Genomic DNA, 16,766 nt, shown 5'->3' with positions numbered 1-16,766 from the left:
CCAACCAATGAATTCAAAAGGTGTGCTCCATAATTGCATCGTCCATTTCATATTCAATTGTTTAATATTTCCAAGTTTCATTTATGGCCCTTGAACTTTTAGGAACTTGTCAATTTGTTCAAGACTCTATAAATCTTAACACGTAAGGATGAATCTATAGAACGTACATTTAAAGGTGTGGCTAAACATTTTCGAGAAGTATTTTCTGAACTTGTCCAAGGTGGTCACGGATCTTTGATAATGATGAAGAATAAGGTTGGTATTTATCATTTTGTTATGCAGCTTTTAAATATCTGGATTTTTTAACTTCTTGCTTATGTTTTTTTATTAAAGCAGAATGGTGACCCTGCTGATAATGATTATGATGAGGATGAGCTTCCTGTAGCTGATAGAGAGGGGCGCATAGAAAAATACATCGGTGTGAAAGTAAAGGTATGTATTATTTAAATAGGAAACAAACTCGTCATATTAACCTTGACCACTTTAGTTCCGATTCCGTTAGGTAGTGTTTGGTAGTGGTGGAATCGTTGAAGGAATGGAACTCTTCATTCCATTGGAATAAAAAGAAAATTGGTTGTATTGTCTAATGGAATGGAATAGACCATTCTTGAAGGAATCTGATTCCTTGCATATTGTTAATTTTAGTTCAATCACCGGGGAGTCTTTTTTTACTCCGTGGAATGAAATGAATGTTTTGCAAGGTAACCCATATTTAGTTGTGTACTTTTAACAACAATATAGTTTTACTTTCTAAAATTTCTACAAAATATTTTTCATCATAATCTTTTAGGATTTTGATAATTGTGATGATTTTATTATGTTCAATTTTTATTTTTGTAAATAAAAACCTCATTAATTAGAATTGAATAATGTACAAGTTAGAGTTAAAACTATACATTTTAAGTACATAGAAAAGAGAAAAACATATGAAGATTCATTCCATTCCTACGGGGTCAACCAAACATGATATTGATAATAATGACTTGCTCCAGTACCTTGCTTATTCCATTACTCTAATGATACCATGTCATCATTCCATTACATCCAACCAAACACACCATTAGGTCGTGTTTGTTTATTGGATTCCCACATAATCCAACAGATAAGGAATTGGAGATTCTATTCCGTGGCAGGTTTGGTTGCCAAAATTCAGTCACGGTCCTTCTGAATCCATGTTTTATGGCTTTCGCCCTTACCAGGGGAGAGTGGAGGAATTCAAAACGTGTGACTGATTATGATGCTTAATTCTGACTCCTTCATATTCCAATTATTGTTTTGGATTAATATTTCAGGTCTCTTTCACTGGACAAAGGGAGACACAGTCCATGAAGCAATTGTCTGGAGGCCAAAAAACCGTGGTTGCATTGGCACTCATATTTGCCATACAGCGATGTGATCCAGCTCCATTTTATCTTTTTGATGAGATCGACGCTGCACTAGACCCTCAGAACCGAACAGCAGTTGGAAGTATCCTTTCTAGTATTTGAAAATTTGCTTATATGCATTAGACAGGCCTGAAATAGATTTGGAAGGTTATTTTTGGTAATGAAGATACGGATTCACGTGTTTTGCCTAGACGAGAAATTGATAGCGAGTCTTTGTGCCACCTTGTTCCACCTTTTTGGGCTGAAAAAATATTGCAGTAATTGTCACATTCACATACGTCCCCGTCCAAATCCAATGCATATCAAACACAGTACAAAACCATCTATCCGTAATGCTAGCAAGTTGAAAAGATTATGGACCTTGACTTTTTTCCTCGTTTTTATATTGTTTCTATTCTTGACAACTTGTTTGTAGATATGGTTCGTCGTGTGGCACATATGGCAAATACACAATTCATTACAACAACATTCAGGCCCGAACTCGTGAGAGTTGCTAGCAAGATATATTGTGTGACACACAAAAACCATGTTAGTCGTGTAAATGTTGTCACCGTGGAAGAAGCACTGGATTTCATTGAGCATGACCAATCCCATAATGTTGAATGAGGTAGGCCAAGCAAAACTTCACATTTTGTTTCTTTATATCATTCATAAACTAGTAATCTCACAAAAATAATTTATAAACCTTAGATTATCTATATTCACAACCAAACGCCATCCAATCTTTCATTAAGAAATTACCCTCTATCTCATCCACATATACAACCTTTAATTACAAACCAATTTCATTTTTCCATAGTTCAATTAGCAACCGACCCAACCTTCTAATTATTAAATGTTCATATATGATTAATTTTTGTTTTGTTAACTAAAAATAATATTTACAAATTCACGAATTTTGAGAAAATATGTCGGTATTGGTCTTTATCTGTAGACGAAAAGATTTAATAATTTTGGTTGATTTTGTTTTTCTAAATAAAATAAAGTCTGATTTATTACTAGAGAAGTTTTCTTCAAAAAGAAATATTAAGCATCCAATAAAAATGTGACATGTGTTAAACGGAAAGACCAACCTTAGCAACCCAAGGTTGGTTAAACAACCTAATTAACCATATTCACTTTCTTTTTGTGTTTTTTTTTCAATTTTATTTTTTTGTCTTACATAATCTTACTAGTAAACATGTATACATATATACATACATATGCGTGCACATAGACAAAGCATATCATGAACTTGCATTCTGATGCATACCAACACAACAAAATGGGTAGCTTTGTATGCATCACACAGATGATTTTCACGCTTGATCTTTTCACTTGGGGTTTTCAGACAAGTCCTTCCTCCATTGGTCATGAGTTTCTCTTCCCATTTGGTAACTGAAGATATGAAAGGCAGAGTGTGTCAGACTGAGAATATGGGTGGTACACGTTTCATTGTATATATCATGACTTCAACACGTGCATTATCATGAGATTTATACATTGCATTGAAATTTTGTTTATTTTGTTTATATTACCAAAATTTGTTCTCCTTAGGCTTTCTAGCCTAACACTTGATGTTATCAGTAGTATTTCATTTCAGGTTCAAAGAAGTAATTGATTAGCTCGACTTATAGAGTTGGGAGGTCTAAAGAATTGATATCTTTAGAGGAACAATGATTCAGTCGAGTTTAGCTTGAAGGGTGTTACTTCTTAATCGCTTCTTGATGATACTAGACTTTTCATACTCAAGGTTTGATTTGATGAATTAGTACAAGATTGGTGGGTTTTAAGATCAATTTCATTTATTCTCAGATTATTGTTTCGATTATAGTTATTTAATATTTTTGGGAAAATAGTGCCATTACATTGTAGATATTATAATTTTTGGGAATGTTTAATTTATGTTGAGGACGTGTTGAAATTTTGGCAGAAAGTGGTAATCATAAATTTAAGTGTATTATAACATAATGGCATGATCAGAGTGTGCTATTGGGTATGAACTGAAGTGTCTGCAATCAAGTGTAATCCAGTATTGCTATAGTCTTTCATCCACCTAAACTTGTGAGGAGAACTTCAAAAGATTAATGAAAGATTCCTCTAGCTGACCCCATAGCATATGGTTCATTTAAAAATAGAAGAGAACGAGTATTTAAGCCCACATGCGATGAGACAATTTCTGTAATGCCTTATACACAACGGCCATTTTATAATTTTGTCTTGTTTAGGGTCCATTTATGTAACTTTGATACACATGGACCATTTCTATAACTTTCTCTTACATAGGAAAAAAAATTGAAACTTCATTTATTTTCTACATAGGTACTTTTTGTAATTTTGTCTTGGTGTTTGGTTGTTCATAAAAAAAAAATGACTTTTTAATTTATTGACTTTTTGAAAAGTCAATAAGTTAAAAAAAAGTGTTTAGGTATAGAAAAAGGTTTTTCAAAACAACTATTTTGTTTAGTCTTTGAAAAAGAGATTTTAATAAGGGGGCGTTTGGATAAATAGTTTTTAGCTTATTAGTTTATTGCTTATTTGCTTATTGTGGTAGGAATAAGCATTTTTTTAAAATGTGTTTGGATTAGCTTATTGCGGTGGGAATAAGCAATAAGTAAGCATTGTAAGTGTTTGGCAAACAAAACAGCTTATATGAGTAAAATGCTCAATAAGCAATAAGCATTCCCCCCTTACTTATTAAAATCAGCTTATTTTGCTTATTCCTACCGCAATAAGCTGATTTTTAAATACTCCTATCAAACACTTAAATTTGTTTATTGCGGTGGGATTAAGCAATAAGCAATAAGCAGCCTATTTTTCCCTATCCAAACACCCCCTAAGTCACAATTGCTAACTTATTGAAACCATTTATGACTTATTAGGTTTACAAAGTAGATAAAAGGCAACTAATCCAAATACTTTTTAAAAACTCATTTTCCCACGTTTATAAGTCAATAAGTCATTTTGGGTAAAAGTTCTTTTTAACTTCAAAATGAAATCTCAAACAACCTCTTAAACGGAAATCTTTATTGTAATTTTGTTACAAAGGTACCAATTCTGTAATTTTTTTGTCACACATGGATCATTTCTATCATTTTGTCTATTTTAAGACTACGGCGACCAAAATTGCAATTCACTCATCTCCACAAAAAAAATATTGTAGCAAGAATCGAGTGTTTTATGATATAATATGTTCTTTTGAAGTTTAATGATGAAAACTTTGAAGTTGTCAGTGAAGTGATTTTATAAGACTTGAATGAGGAAATTTTTGAAACTACAATGCAATAGTTGGTAGATTTTTCAAAGCACGCTACCTCATTAATAAAAACAATTAAAAATGTGATGTTGCAATAAAAGGAAGTGAAAGTATGTCGCTATAATGTCAAATGTAGGGACTACAGGTCACCCTCTGAATTTATAGCCTCATGTTTGCAAGTCGGTGCACGAAAGCTAACACAGAACCTCATTTCCAAAATCTAACTTTAAAATACAGGATACTTCTGAATCCGATTCAAGAAGTTCATTTGTTAACTTTATACACAAAAAATAAGATGAAACATCAATTATATATATTACATCACAAAAATTAACAAACTTACAATCACATAAACACTTGCACACATACTCACATACACACAATCTCTCTTTCTCTCACTCTCTCTCTCTCTCTCGCACATACACTGCCACATATACTTATACATATACACTATTTCTTGCATTATAACATTGTACTTTCAATGTCAATGCTTAAATAAGAAAAACAATTACTTAAGAAATAGAATTGAAAGTACGATGCTACATTAGACAAACAAGTGAAAGTACATCGTTATTTTGTTGCATTTATCCCTTGTACTTTTAATTTTAATCTAATTTTTTCTTATTAAAAAAATATACTTTGAAAGTATAAAGCTATAAATTTTTTTTAATTTGCTTTAATTTTTAGTTCTGTAAATTTATTTTAATTAGTATCTTACTAAATCTTTGTACTTTGAAAGTGTTCATTTAGTCCTTTAAGAAATGACCTAATAATTCTTGTGATGTCTCACAAAAATTATTACTAGAAATGACTTTATTTATACATTTTATAATATATGTTTGTGATCTTTATTTTATGTTGTTATACAATGATATGTGTATGAAAATATATTTTATATGCTAAATAACATTTTGAAATAAATTAACATCATTTATAGTTTTGGAATTTTAAATATAGAGTTTTAACATTAGATATCTAAAATTAAGTTTTTTACTAAAAATAGTTATATTTTAGAACTCTTCAATATCCAAACTTTAAAATATTTAAAATGAGTTTTTAAAACTACATCCAAACTCCATACCTTTAAAATAAAATGAGGTTTTATTAAAAGATTAAAAATTGGTTCCTAGTGCTCATACAAACCCTAATGCTTGGATCTAGGTTTCTCTATTGTACATGCAATGATTCCAAGACTTGCAAACCCTAAACTAGCATACAACAATCAAAATTAACAACTAATATCAAATTAGATGTTTACCTCTTCAATCAATAGCTTGAATCTTCTTTACTTGAGCTTAGGATCACAATTGTAATCACTCTAATGGATCACAAACACCAAGAAGCAAGAAGGTAATTAAGAGAGAGAGAGAGAGAGAGAGAGAGAGAGAAGGGATGCTATTTTCGTTCTAGGGCTGCTCTTCACAATCAGGTGGTCGAAAATTGCATCTAGGGGTCTCCTTTTATAGTGTAGGCTGCTAGGGTTTTAGTCTAAACCCTAATGGACAACTTAGCCACCAAGCAGCCCAAGAATCCTTCTAGAATAAGGCCTTGGCTGAAAATATGAAGATCCCTCATCATATTTTCGTTCTCCCTTGGTCCAATAAGTTTCCTTAACCTAAAATTCAACTATCACACTTTTGACAGTTTATGCCCATTTATTTAATTAATCTCTTTTAGTCACCAAATTAATTTCTAATTAATTTATGACTAATACTAATTAAATAAATATGATTTCTCCTTTAATATATTATTCTTATAATATATTAATAAACCATAATATCCTTTCTCTCATTAAATTACCTTGTCAAGTTGCGTTGGTGAAGGCAACCCAAAAGGACCATGCACAACCGGGTCAAGTACATACCACATATAGTTATGGGCTTAGACACTAATCCAACAGTCTCCCACTTGGATAAGTCTAGTAACTATATCTCACATACGACTTCAGGATCCGATTAGCAATCGTAGCTCTTATACGCTGCTGTCAACTCTGATCAAACTTTGTCCTTTAGATAAGGGATCATATAACCCTCTGTTCTAGATATCATGCTAACAATACCTATTGTTCATCATTTTTTTCTCGATCTCCGATTTGTTCGACATAGAATTTAGTTGAACACATCAACTTCATTCTGACCGGGCCCGGCACATAAGTCAAACGAAAATCAACGAGTGGCCAAGATATCGCTTCTATCCTCTTAGAATAAAAGGAACAGATAAACTTCGACTTATATGCTTTTACTATCTACTAGCTAAGTTACACACAATAATGTGTTTTATAACATCAAGTTACTGATGCATTTTCGCATCATCAATGTATAATCAACTAGAAAACAATAACCATATCTCTAGGTTTAAAAGATTATATGATATTATCATCTTGCGATCACTTCCATGAAGCGATACCAGCAAGTGCTGGTTTAGTCTAAGGCTCAAATCATATTCATAAGCACTAATGAACTTTGCAGTAAACCTTTGCTATGTCTAAAACCTTTTAGACAATCTACAAACCATTCATGACAATCTTCCTTCATATCTACTTCCGATATATGAGCGATTGTGGACCGTTCGAATAATCTTATTATTCAGGAAGTCAAAACATGCAAAATTGAAACAATAGATAAATAACCAACATAAGATAGTAGCTTTACTTATAAATAACACACCTTTATTTATTCATCAAATGTCAAGTACAAATTATCTATTACACGTTTCCTATCTATCTAATCTAAACTAATATCGTCCTTCAGCCCAACGCTCCTAGCGTGCCGCAAGTGCTTGACCCTACTCAGTCCCTTCGTGAGGGGATCTGCTGGGTTTTCCTCTGACGATACCCTCTTCACAACGAGGAGTCCCTCTTCTACTAGATGTCTAATAAAGTGGTATTTTCTGTCGATATGTCGAGATCTGCCGTGATCTCTTGGTTCCTTGGTTAAGGCAACCGCTCCTTTATTATCGTAGAAAATCTCCATAGCTCCTTTATGGATGGCACAACTCCAAGGTCTCCAATGAAGTTCTTCAACCATATAGCCTCCTTTGACGCTTCACTTGCCGCAATGTACTCTGATTCGCACGTTTAATCAGCTACGGTCTCTTGCTTGGAACTTTTCCAAGTCACTGCTCCTCCATTTAGGGTAAAGACCCAGCCCGACTGTGATCGGTAATTATCCCGATCCGTCTGAAAACTAGCGTCATTGTACCCACGTACCCTTAAGTCATCACTCCCACCGAGGACTAGAAACCATTCCTTGGTCCTTCGTAGGTACTTAAGAATATTCTTAACATCTATCCAATGCGCTCTACCAAGATTCCCTTGATATCTGTTGACCATGCTCAAAGCGAAGGCCACATCAGGGCGAGTACAGGTCATAGCGTACATGATAGAGCCAACTGCGGAAGCGTATGGTACTCAGCTCATATCAGCTATTGTGACAACCCGATATTTTCAAACTTGTACATTTTCATTTCTATCAAAATTGGCCTCGTTTTGCTATCTTTTAATGATGTTTTAGGTCTATACGAGTGTTCTAGGCTTAGTATAACCTAGATATGATCCTTAGGGAGGGTTAGAAAGTGTGTAGCATCAAGGAATCAGGCCAAACACACCAAACAAGGTGTGTGCGGCCGCACACCTATGTGTGCGGCCAGCCAGCCGCACACACCCTCCAGCCTCACACCTGACCCTATATAAAGGACCCTAGGCCAACCTTACACCCTTTTCCACTCTTCCAACTCTAGAACTCGGAATCCTCTCTAGATCCTTCAAGTTTTCGTCTTCAATCATCCAAACAAGTAAGTATTATACCCTAAATCATTGATACAACTCCTTAGAACACCTTACCATTGATTTTGACCCATGAAATCATCATATTCGATGATGTTCATGTGTGTACGACCAGCCAGCCGCACACACTTGTTCTTGGTCCTAAAATGGACTTAAACCCTCATTTAAGCTTAGAAATGACCAAAACACCTTCTTAGAATCATCCCTATGCCTTGGAAAGGCGAATTTAGACCCATTTCTTGGGAGTGTACAGCCGCACACTCCTGGCCGCACACAAGTCCTGGCCGCACACACAGCCGCACATAGGGTCGCACACCCACAAATGTCGAGTTCTAGTGGCCTTACACTCAAATCTAAGGCCCTACACTCATTTAGGGACTTCAATAGGTGTTTGTGACACTAAATCCTAAGTGTTTTATGTCCCTAAGGCGTGTCCCTATGTTTATTAGTGGTTATATACCCTAAGTATATTCACATATGTGTGATTACATGATTAACTAGGATCCGTTTGTGCTCACGACTTCATTCGACACCCGGCGATCCGATAACCAACTTTCACTCGAGTTACTCACTTCAGGTGAGTTCATACCCCTTAATTAACCTTTTAAATGTTTTTAAATACTTTTATAGGGGGGGATACAAGTTGAATCATTAAGTTATTATATCAATCGCATGTGATTTAATAACTGTCAATCAAATAGATTTCATACTTTTCAAATTGTTTTATCAACCAAATGTTTTCTAAATCATTTTCAAACTCTTTTAAATTTGCTAAACCTTTTATTAAACTCTTTTTAAACTTATATTATTGTTAAAATCATGTCTATACAGATATAGTTATATAAGTAGGATTTGAAGGACTTAGGACTGATAGCCCACTTTATTTCATGTTCCTTGTTTGGTTGTGGACTTAGAGTATCCAGGTATTTGTCCGAAGGTCGTTGAAATCTTAGTTATATATTATGTATATGTGTATAGATATAAGGGCTTTTACTTCAGTTCCATGCCTTTGGGGTAGCAAAGGTATGCAAACACGTTAAAACACACAAATAACAATGCAAGTAAACTATAATAGGTATAGTTTAGGAGATTACTACTTACTATTACAAGAACACACTATGATGAGAAACAAACATACTTATACATATACAAGTAAAGAGAAGAGAACATATACTTATACATTTACATATACATTTACAAGAGAACAGAGAGAACATACACGAACATAACAGTTAGAGTATGAGATACATCCTCAAGACGCGGATTTCACCGTTGTCGAGTGGTAACCAGAGTCTCCTGGAGGGAGAGCGGGCATTGTGTGTATAGATCTATACGGGACAGACCATCCCATATCCTGACTGCTAGCTACAGTCTCGGCCGACCAAGCCAAGGGGTAACAAATGTCACATTTATTTCGACGCCAGCAGGTCGTCGTGTTTACATCCGTCAATCAGTATGGTTACGAGTATCTTCACATTTACCTTATAAGTCATTTGGCCTTAAGGTAATTAGTACCACGGTAGTTAACACATATAAAACTACGGTACTATAATATTTTCCCGGATACATTAAACTTGAAACGTTTTTTATATTAAACGATAATGTACAAACTATATTTTGATATTGATAATCAAACTTGGGAAAAATGCATACTCTTACAAACATATACACAGAACATTTGGGCCTTGGTAGAAGGCTACATTTTAGTAGAAAATATGGGATTTTCTAGGGAGATACGAACATTTTACAAAGAGATGCGAACATTTTACAAAGAGATACGAACACTTTACAAAGAACTTACAATGCATTTGAAATGAACATTTACAAACTTTTACTACAAACATTTCCGGTAAACATTTCTAACATACATTTTACAACATCAACGACACTAAATACTTATGAACTCAATAGCTTTATAGCTGACTCTCTTTCAAAATAACTTGTATTCTCAGGTCGACAGTAGACAGGTACACTGGACCAGCTTTTGAGAAGACGATGTATATTCAGACTCGTCATTATTTTGATTCTTTTGGTGTCTTATTTATACTACAGAACACATGTATAAATTATTATATTAATGCAATGGATGATGTTGTTGCTTGTTTACTACTTTACATTGTTATGATACTACACATGACGTCCTCCACCCCCGAATGTTTCCGCCAATTCGGTTTGGGGGTGTGACAGCTATCTCTGCCTCAGTACTCGGACTCTGAGTCTTACTCAGTTTGGTATTGCTTTGGATCGGTAACTCCCCTTTCTTGGAATTTTCCATACTAAAATGTTTTAGTACCTTTTCCAGGTATGTATCCTGACTGAGTCCTATCAGTCTCTTACTTCTGTTTCTTACTATCCTTATTCCCAGAATGTATGCAGCCTCTCCGAGGTCCTTCATAGCGAAACATTTCCCAAGCCAGGACTTAACCTCCTGCAAGGTTGGGACATCGTTTCCTATGAGTAGTATGTCATCGACATACAATACGAGGAAGCTCACTTCACTCCCACTGGCTTTGACATATACACATGACTCATCTTCGCTTCACAGAAAGCCAAACTCTTTGACCTTCTCGTCAAAACAAAGATTCCACCTGCGAGATGCTTGCTTCAATCCATAAATGGATTTCTCAAGCTTGCACACTCTATTGGGATGCTTTGCATCAACAAAACCCTCTAGTTGATTCATATACACATCCTCAGCTAACTTCCCATTAAGGAAAGCGGTTTTCACGTCCATCTGCCAGATTTCATAATCATGAAATGCAGCTATTGCAAGCATTACCCTAATAGACTTTATTTTAGCAACTGGCGAGAAGGTCTCATCATAGTCAACTCCAGGAGTTTGAGTAAAGCCCTTCGCAACCAATCGCGCTTTATAAGTATGCACTTTCCCATCCATGTCTGTCTTCTTCTTGAAGATCCATTTGCACCCGACTGTCTTACGACCCGGTACATTATCAACCAAATTCCAAACTTGGTTGTCGTACATGGACTGAATCTCACTGTCCATCGCCTCTTTCCATTTAGCAAACTCCGAGCCTGCCATGGCTTCCTTTTAGCTATTAGGTTCATCCAAATTTACTAGTGTACTATCACTAATAAACGTATCCCCTTCAGTAGTAATATGAAAACCATATAACTGGGGTGGAACACTAACTCTACTGGAACGTCTTAGAGGTAAGAATTGGTTAATTGGTTCAACAGGAGCTGCCTCCTCAAATTGAACGCCAGTGTTAGAGGTTCCTTCATCATTTGACTCTTGAAGCTCTTCAAGATCAATCTGACTCCCATTGTTTCCTTGACCTATGAGTTCTCTTTCTCTGAAAACCCCTCTCCTAGCAACAAATACAACATTGTCACTTGGTCTATAGAAGAGATAGCCAAAAGACTTTTGTGGATAGCCAATGAAGTAACACTTCTCACTACGAGGTTTTAGCTTGTCGTGAGTCTCTCGTCTTACGAAATCTTCACAACCCCAAACCTTGATATGTGCCAACGAGGGAGCTTTCCCTGTCCACATCTCGTGAGGTGTTTTCAAAACCTTTTTCGTGGGAACTAAGTTAAGGATATGCGCGGCCGTCTCTAAGGCGTACCCCCAGAAAGCTATTGGTAACGAAGCCCGACTCATCATAGAATGAACCATGTCCAACAAGGTCCGATTACGTCTCTCAGCCACACCATTCAATTGTGGCGTTCTAGGAGGCGTCAATTGTGAAACAATTCCACGTTCTTTTAGATAGTCGTGAAATTCAAGACTTAGGTACTCTCCTCCTCGATCAGATCGAAGTATCTTGATTTTCCTGCCCAGTTGATTCTCGACTTCATTCTTAAACTCTTTGAACTTTTCAAAGGTTTCTGACTTATGCTTGATTAAGTAGATATATCCATATCTGCTATAATCATCAGTAAAAGTCACGTAGAAGCGACAAGCGTCCCTTGTGGTGGATCTAAAGGGTCCACATACATCTGTATGTATGAGATCCAATAAACCCTCACCCCTTTCACATGTGCCAGTAAAGGGTGACTTGGTCATCTTCCCAAGTAAACAAGACTCGCACACATCATCATCTCTAAGATCGAATGACTCCAAGACTCCAACCTTTTGGAGTTGGGCTATGCGCTTCTTGTTAACATGGCCAAGGCGACAATGCCACAAGCATGCTTTGTCCAAACTATTGGACGAATCAATATTCAACACATCATTTCCTAAACTATCAACAACCAACACAGATTCATAAATCCCATTACAAGGTAATGCATTGAAGTAAAGATACCATTCAAATAAACATTAATAGAACAATTCGTATTATCAAATGAATATCTGAAACCTTGTCTAAACAAACCATGAAAAGAAATGATGTTTCGTGCCATATCTGGCGAATAGCAATAATTATTTAAATCTAAACTCAACCCACTACTCAACACTAAGGAATAATCTCCGATCTTGGTTACTGGTGAAGACTTCTTGTTTCCCATGATCAAGTTTATCCTCCCATGCTCCACTTCCCTACTTTCTCTTAGGCCCTGCAAATCAGAAAAAATGTGGAAACCACAACCAGTATCAAGGACCCATGAAGTAGCAAGTGATGAGTTATTAGATTTAATAAAATACATACATGCAAAGGTGGGCTTTATCTTCCCATCCTTTATGTCTTGCAAGTACTTAGGGCAGCTTCGTTTCTAGTGGTCCTTCTCGTGACAATAGTAGCACTCTGCTTCTTTTGGATCAGAAGAGGGCTTAACAAAACCTGCTTTGGTCCTACTAGAAGAGGAACCATCATGGGGCTTACCCTTATGGTGGCTCTTTGTAGGAGCCTTCCTCTTCTTGCCCTTTCCTTGGCCAATTGCCAACACAGGAGCAGCCATAGTAGGTGATGATGCAATAGATTTGTCCTTGAGGTTGCTCTCAGCAGTCCTCAGGAGCCCTTGGAATTTGATCAAGGTGACCTCTTCCTTGTTCATGTGGTAGGTCATCCTGAACTGATTGTAGCACGAGGGCAAGGAGTGGAGGATTATGTCAATGGTCAAATCTTCCCCAAAGCTAACACTTAGCTTGCGAAGACGGTCAACATACCTTTGCATTTTCTGCAAATGCGAGGTTAGGGAATCTCCACTCCCCATCTTAGCGGTTATCATGTTAGTGATGATCTCATAGCGCTCTTGCCTTGCGCTTTGGTGATACCTCTCCAGCAAATCTTGATGCATTTCATAAGGATACATGTCCTCATAGGACTTTTGGAGTTCAAGGTTCATGGTGGCCAACATGATGCAATGAACTTTCGTTGCATCACGCTCGTGGGCCTCATAGGCGGCCAACTCATCAGGAGTAGAAAGGTCTGGGTTGATCTTCTCCAGCTTCTCGTCGAGGACATACTCATTTTCCTCGTAACGAGCAAGTGTACGAATGTATCTCATCCATTCGTTAAAGTTTGAGCCATCAAATGTCACTTTTTGACATAGGCTCATGAGTGAGAATGACCCAGAAGCGTTTTCGTTTGACATCTTAAATAGAAAGGAACAAAGTTTGATTAGAAATGAATCCCCAATTAAACACCCAAATGAGAAATTAGGGCTAGGATCCAACAACATTATTTACAACTTAGAAAGGGATGTCGTACTCTAAAAGTAAATAATTTGAAGGTAAGTGAATGACGATTCACTAATTTTTTCACCATGAAAAACGAAAAAGAAATTAGGTTTTAAATGTATTTGAAAAACTCCTAGTTCTTTTGAGATTCATTGAACTTTTCAATGGCATGTTTAAATCTCAATATGCACTTCAAATTTACGACTGGGATGTCGAGGATCGCAAACAAGTTGTGAATAACCATGCAAATCTACATGGTGCACTCAATGTCTTATCACCTAATCAATGTGTCGGTAAGCCACACACGCTCCATTGATCTATGACAAACATCGAGCCACCCTTTGCCACCAACGTCAATCCCAAATTAGTGTGTCGGTTAACCACACACGCTCCACTAATGTTTGACAAGGGTACAAAGTGTAATTCCATGGAGTAGCATCATTTTCACATTTTACCCTAAAGTAACTAAGATTGGGAATTTGTAAAACATGTTAGTTACTTTGTAATATTCATTATAATTGTAATGAGGAGTTAAGTGCCCTATCTTATCCGTTCGGCCAACGACCCTCCACTAGTCAAGCAAGCGGTGGGTGTGAGTATACACCCATTAAGCGCCATTTTATAGGACGCAACCTTATATCCACCTTATAGACCAGCTTCGTGAATGAGGCCTACTAGCGATAAGACTAGCTTATTCTTATACATATATATATATATATATATATATATATATATATATATATATATATATATATATATATATATATATTAATCTTATAATAAATAAAGTATAAGGTTGATTTTTAAACTTGTAAAAATCTAAGGTTTGAAATTTAAAACTTTTCAAAATTAAACTTTTAATCAAAATTTAAATTTCAAAACTTGAGGGCAAGCTTTGAACATTTCAAAACACAAGGGATCAAATAACAAATAATATAAATTAAACAATTAATCTAGTGATTATCTATATTTGACCTAATTCAATTTCTTGCAAGATAAGTTACCCAATTAATTTAAATAATCAATTTTAATCATATTAGGAAACTATTATCTAATCAATTGGTAATTATCTTGTATTTTGGCAAGGATAATCTTATAACAACTTTTAAAATCGAATTTAATCAGTTAAAACCATTTAAGGCAATTATCCTTCAGCAAAACAGCAAGAAAATCCGAAAATCCCTCTGTTCAGCGCCCGGACTCGCCGAGTCACTACCTGGACTCGCCGAGTTGGGCAGACTCGCCGAGTCCAGATAGTGACTCGCCGAGTCTGGTCGGGCAGAGGGCAGAAAACATATTTTCAGCAAATAATCGATCATGACATCATATACAACAGAAACCAATCAAGGCTCTGATACCACTGATGGGTTTTTAGCATAAGAACTTTCCTATGTGCTCATACAAACCCTAATGCTTGGATCTAGGTTTCTCTATTGTACATGCAATGATTCCAAGACTTGCAAACCCTAAACTAGCATACAACAATCAAAATTAACAACTAATATCAAATTAGATGTTTACCTCTTCAATCAATAGCTTGAATCTTCTTTACTTGAGCTTAGGATCACAATTATAATCCCTCTAATGGATCACAAACACCAAGAAGCAAGAAGGTAATTAAGAGAGAGAGGGTAGGGATGCTATTTTCGTTCTAGGTCTGCTCTTGACAATCAAGTAGTCGAAAATTGCATCTAGGGGTCTCCTTTTATAGTGTAGGCTGCTAGGGTTTCAGTCTAAACCCTAATGGACAACTTAGCCACCAAGCAGCCTAAGGATCCTTCTAGAATAAGGCCTTGGCCGAAAATATGAAGATCCCTCATCATATTTTCTTTCTCCCTTGGTCCAATAAGTTTCCTTAACCTAAAATTCAACTATCACACTTTTGACAGTTTATGCCCCTTTATTTAATTAATCTCTTTTAGTCACCAAATTAATTTCTAATTAATTTATGACTAATACTAATTAAATAAACATGATTTCTCCTTTAATATATTATTCTTATAATATATTAATAAACCATAATATCCTTTCAATCATTAAATTACCTTGTCAAGTTGCTTTGGTGAAGGCAACCCAAAAGGACCATGCACAACCGGGTCAAGTACATACCAAATATAGTTACGGGCTTAGACACTAATCCAACAGTTATGTCAAAAAATAATATTACATATTAATTAGAAACTAAAACCAAATATAGGATATTAGTTTAAAGTTATATCTTTGGAAACTTCTATAATGTACCATGAAATATTTTTTGCATTAAATATTCATGATATAAAATGTTCAAAAGGCTAGAATAATAAAACATTCATAAAATCCTTTTGTTCAGAATTTCAAGTCTATGTCATCCACTTGAATATCGCTCATGCATCATTTGTGCAATCCTTATGGATTTAGGGTCACCTTATCTATTGGATTGTCTTATGATGGTCGGGATGGTTTTATGTTTGTTAATGGGATAAAGGTCACCTAAGTGTTAGTAAAGTATGGTTCCACATGATATTTGATTTGGATGATTTGATTGAGAATGTTAGGTGATACTGATAAAGGTCACATGAGCTTAAGAGATTCAAGGCATAGATAGAATTAATATGTCATTAAGGCATCACATGTTTTCGATCTCATAGATTCTAAGTTACATCTTTGTGTTGTAGTTCACCGCCTTAAGTAATTATGGGTGATGTAGATCTTAGCCTTCAACCTTAATTTAAACGGTAACTAATATTAAAAGGAAATTATATATCATTGATATTAAAATCAAATTTTACTATATTATAG

General features: G+C 35.5%; 1 protein-coding gene across 1 annotated transcript; it reads left to right on the top strand.

Moving 5' to 3' along the window:
* Window positions 1–243: 243 nt before the first annotated feature.
* LOC145157544 (structural maintenance of chromosomes protein 3-like) lies at window positions 244–1,991 on the top strand. Its single transcript, XM_079076569.1, has 4 exons — window positions 244–255; window positions 337–432; window positions 1,293–1,467; window positions 1,801–1,991. The coding sequence occupies exons 1-4, from the start codon at window positions 244–246 to the stop codon at window positions 1,989–1,991; spliced, it is 474 nt and encodes a 157-aa protein (XP_078932695.1).
* Window positions 1,992–16,766: the final 14,775 nt, after the last annotated feature.

This window comes from Lactuca virosa, chromosome 2 (assembly GCF_052849685.1).
Source record: "Lactuca virosa cultivar CGN04683 chromosome 2, Lactuca_virosa_CGN04683_v6, whole genome shotgun sequence".
Classification (NCBI taxonomy): Eukaryota; Viridiplantae; Streptophyta; class Magnoliopsida; order Asterales; family Asteraceae; genus Lactuca; species Lactuca virosa.
Note: the sequence above shows the minus strand (reverse complement) of the source record. Positions and strands in the feature narration are given on the sequence as shown.

Coding starts and splice junctions, on each gene's coding strand:
- LOC145157544 (XM_079076569.1), top strand. Junction 433..1,292: donor ACATCGGTGTGAAAGTAAAG/GTATGTATTATT, acceptor TTAATATTTCAG/GTCTCTTTCACTGGACAAAG. Junction 1,468..1,800: donor GAACCGAACAGCAGTTGGAA/GTATCCTTTCTA, acceptor ACTTGTTTGTAG/ATATGGTTCGTCGTGTGGCA.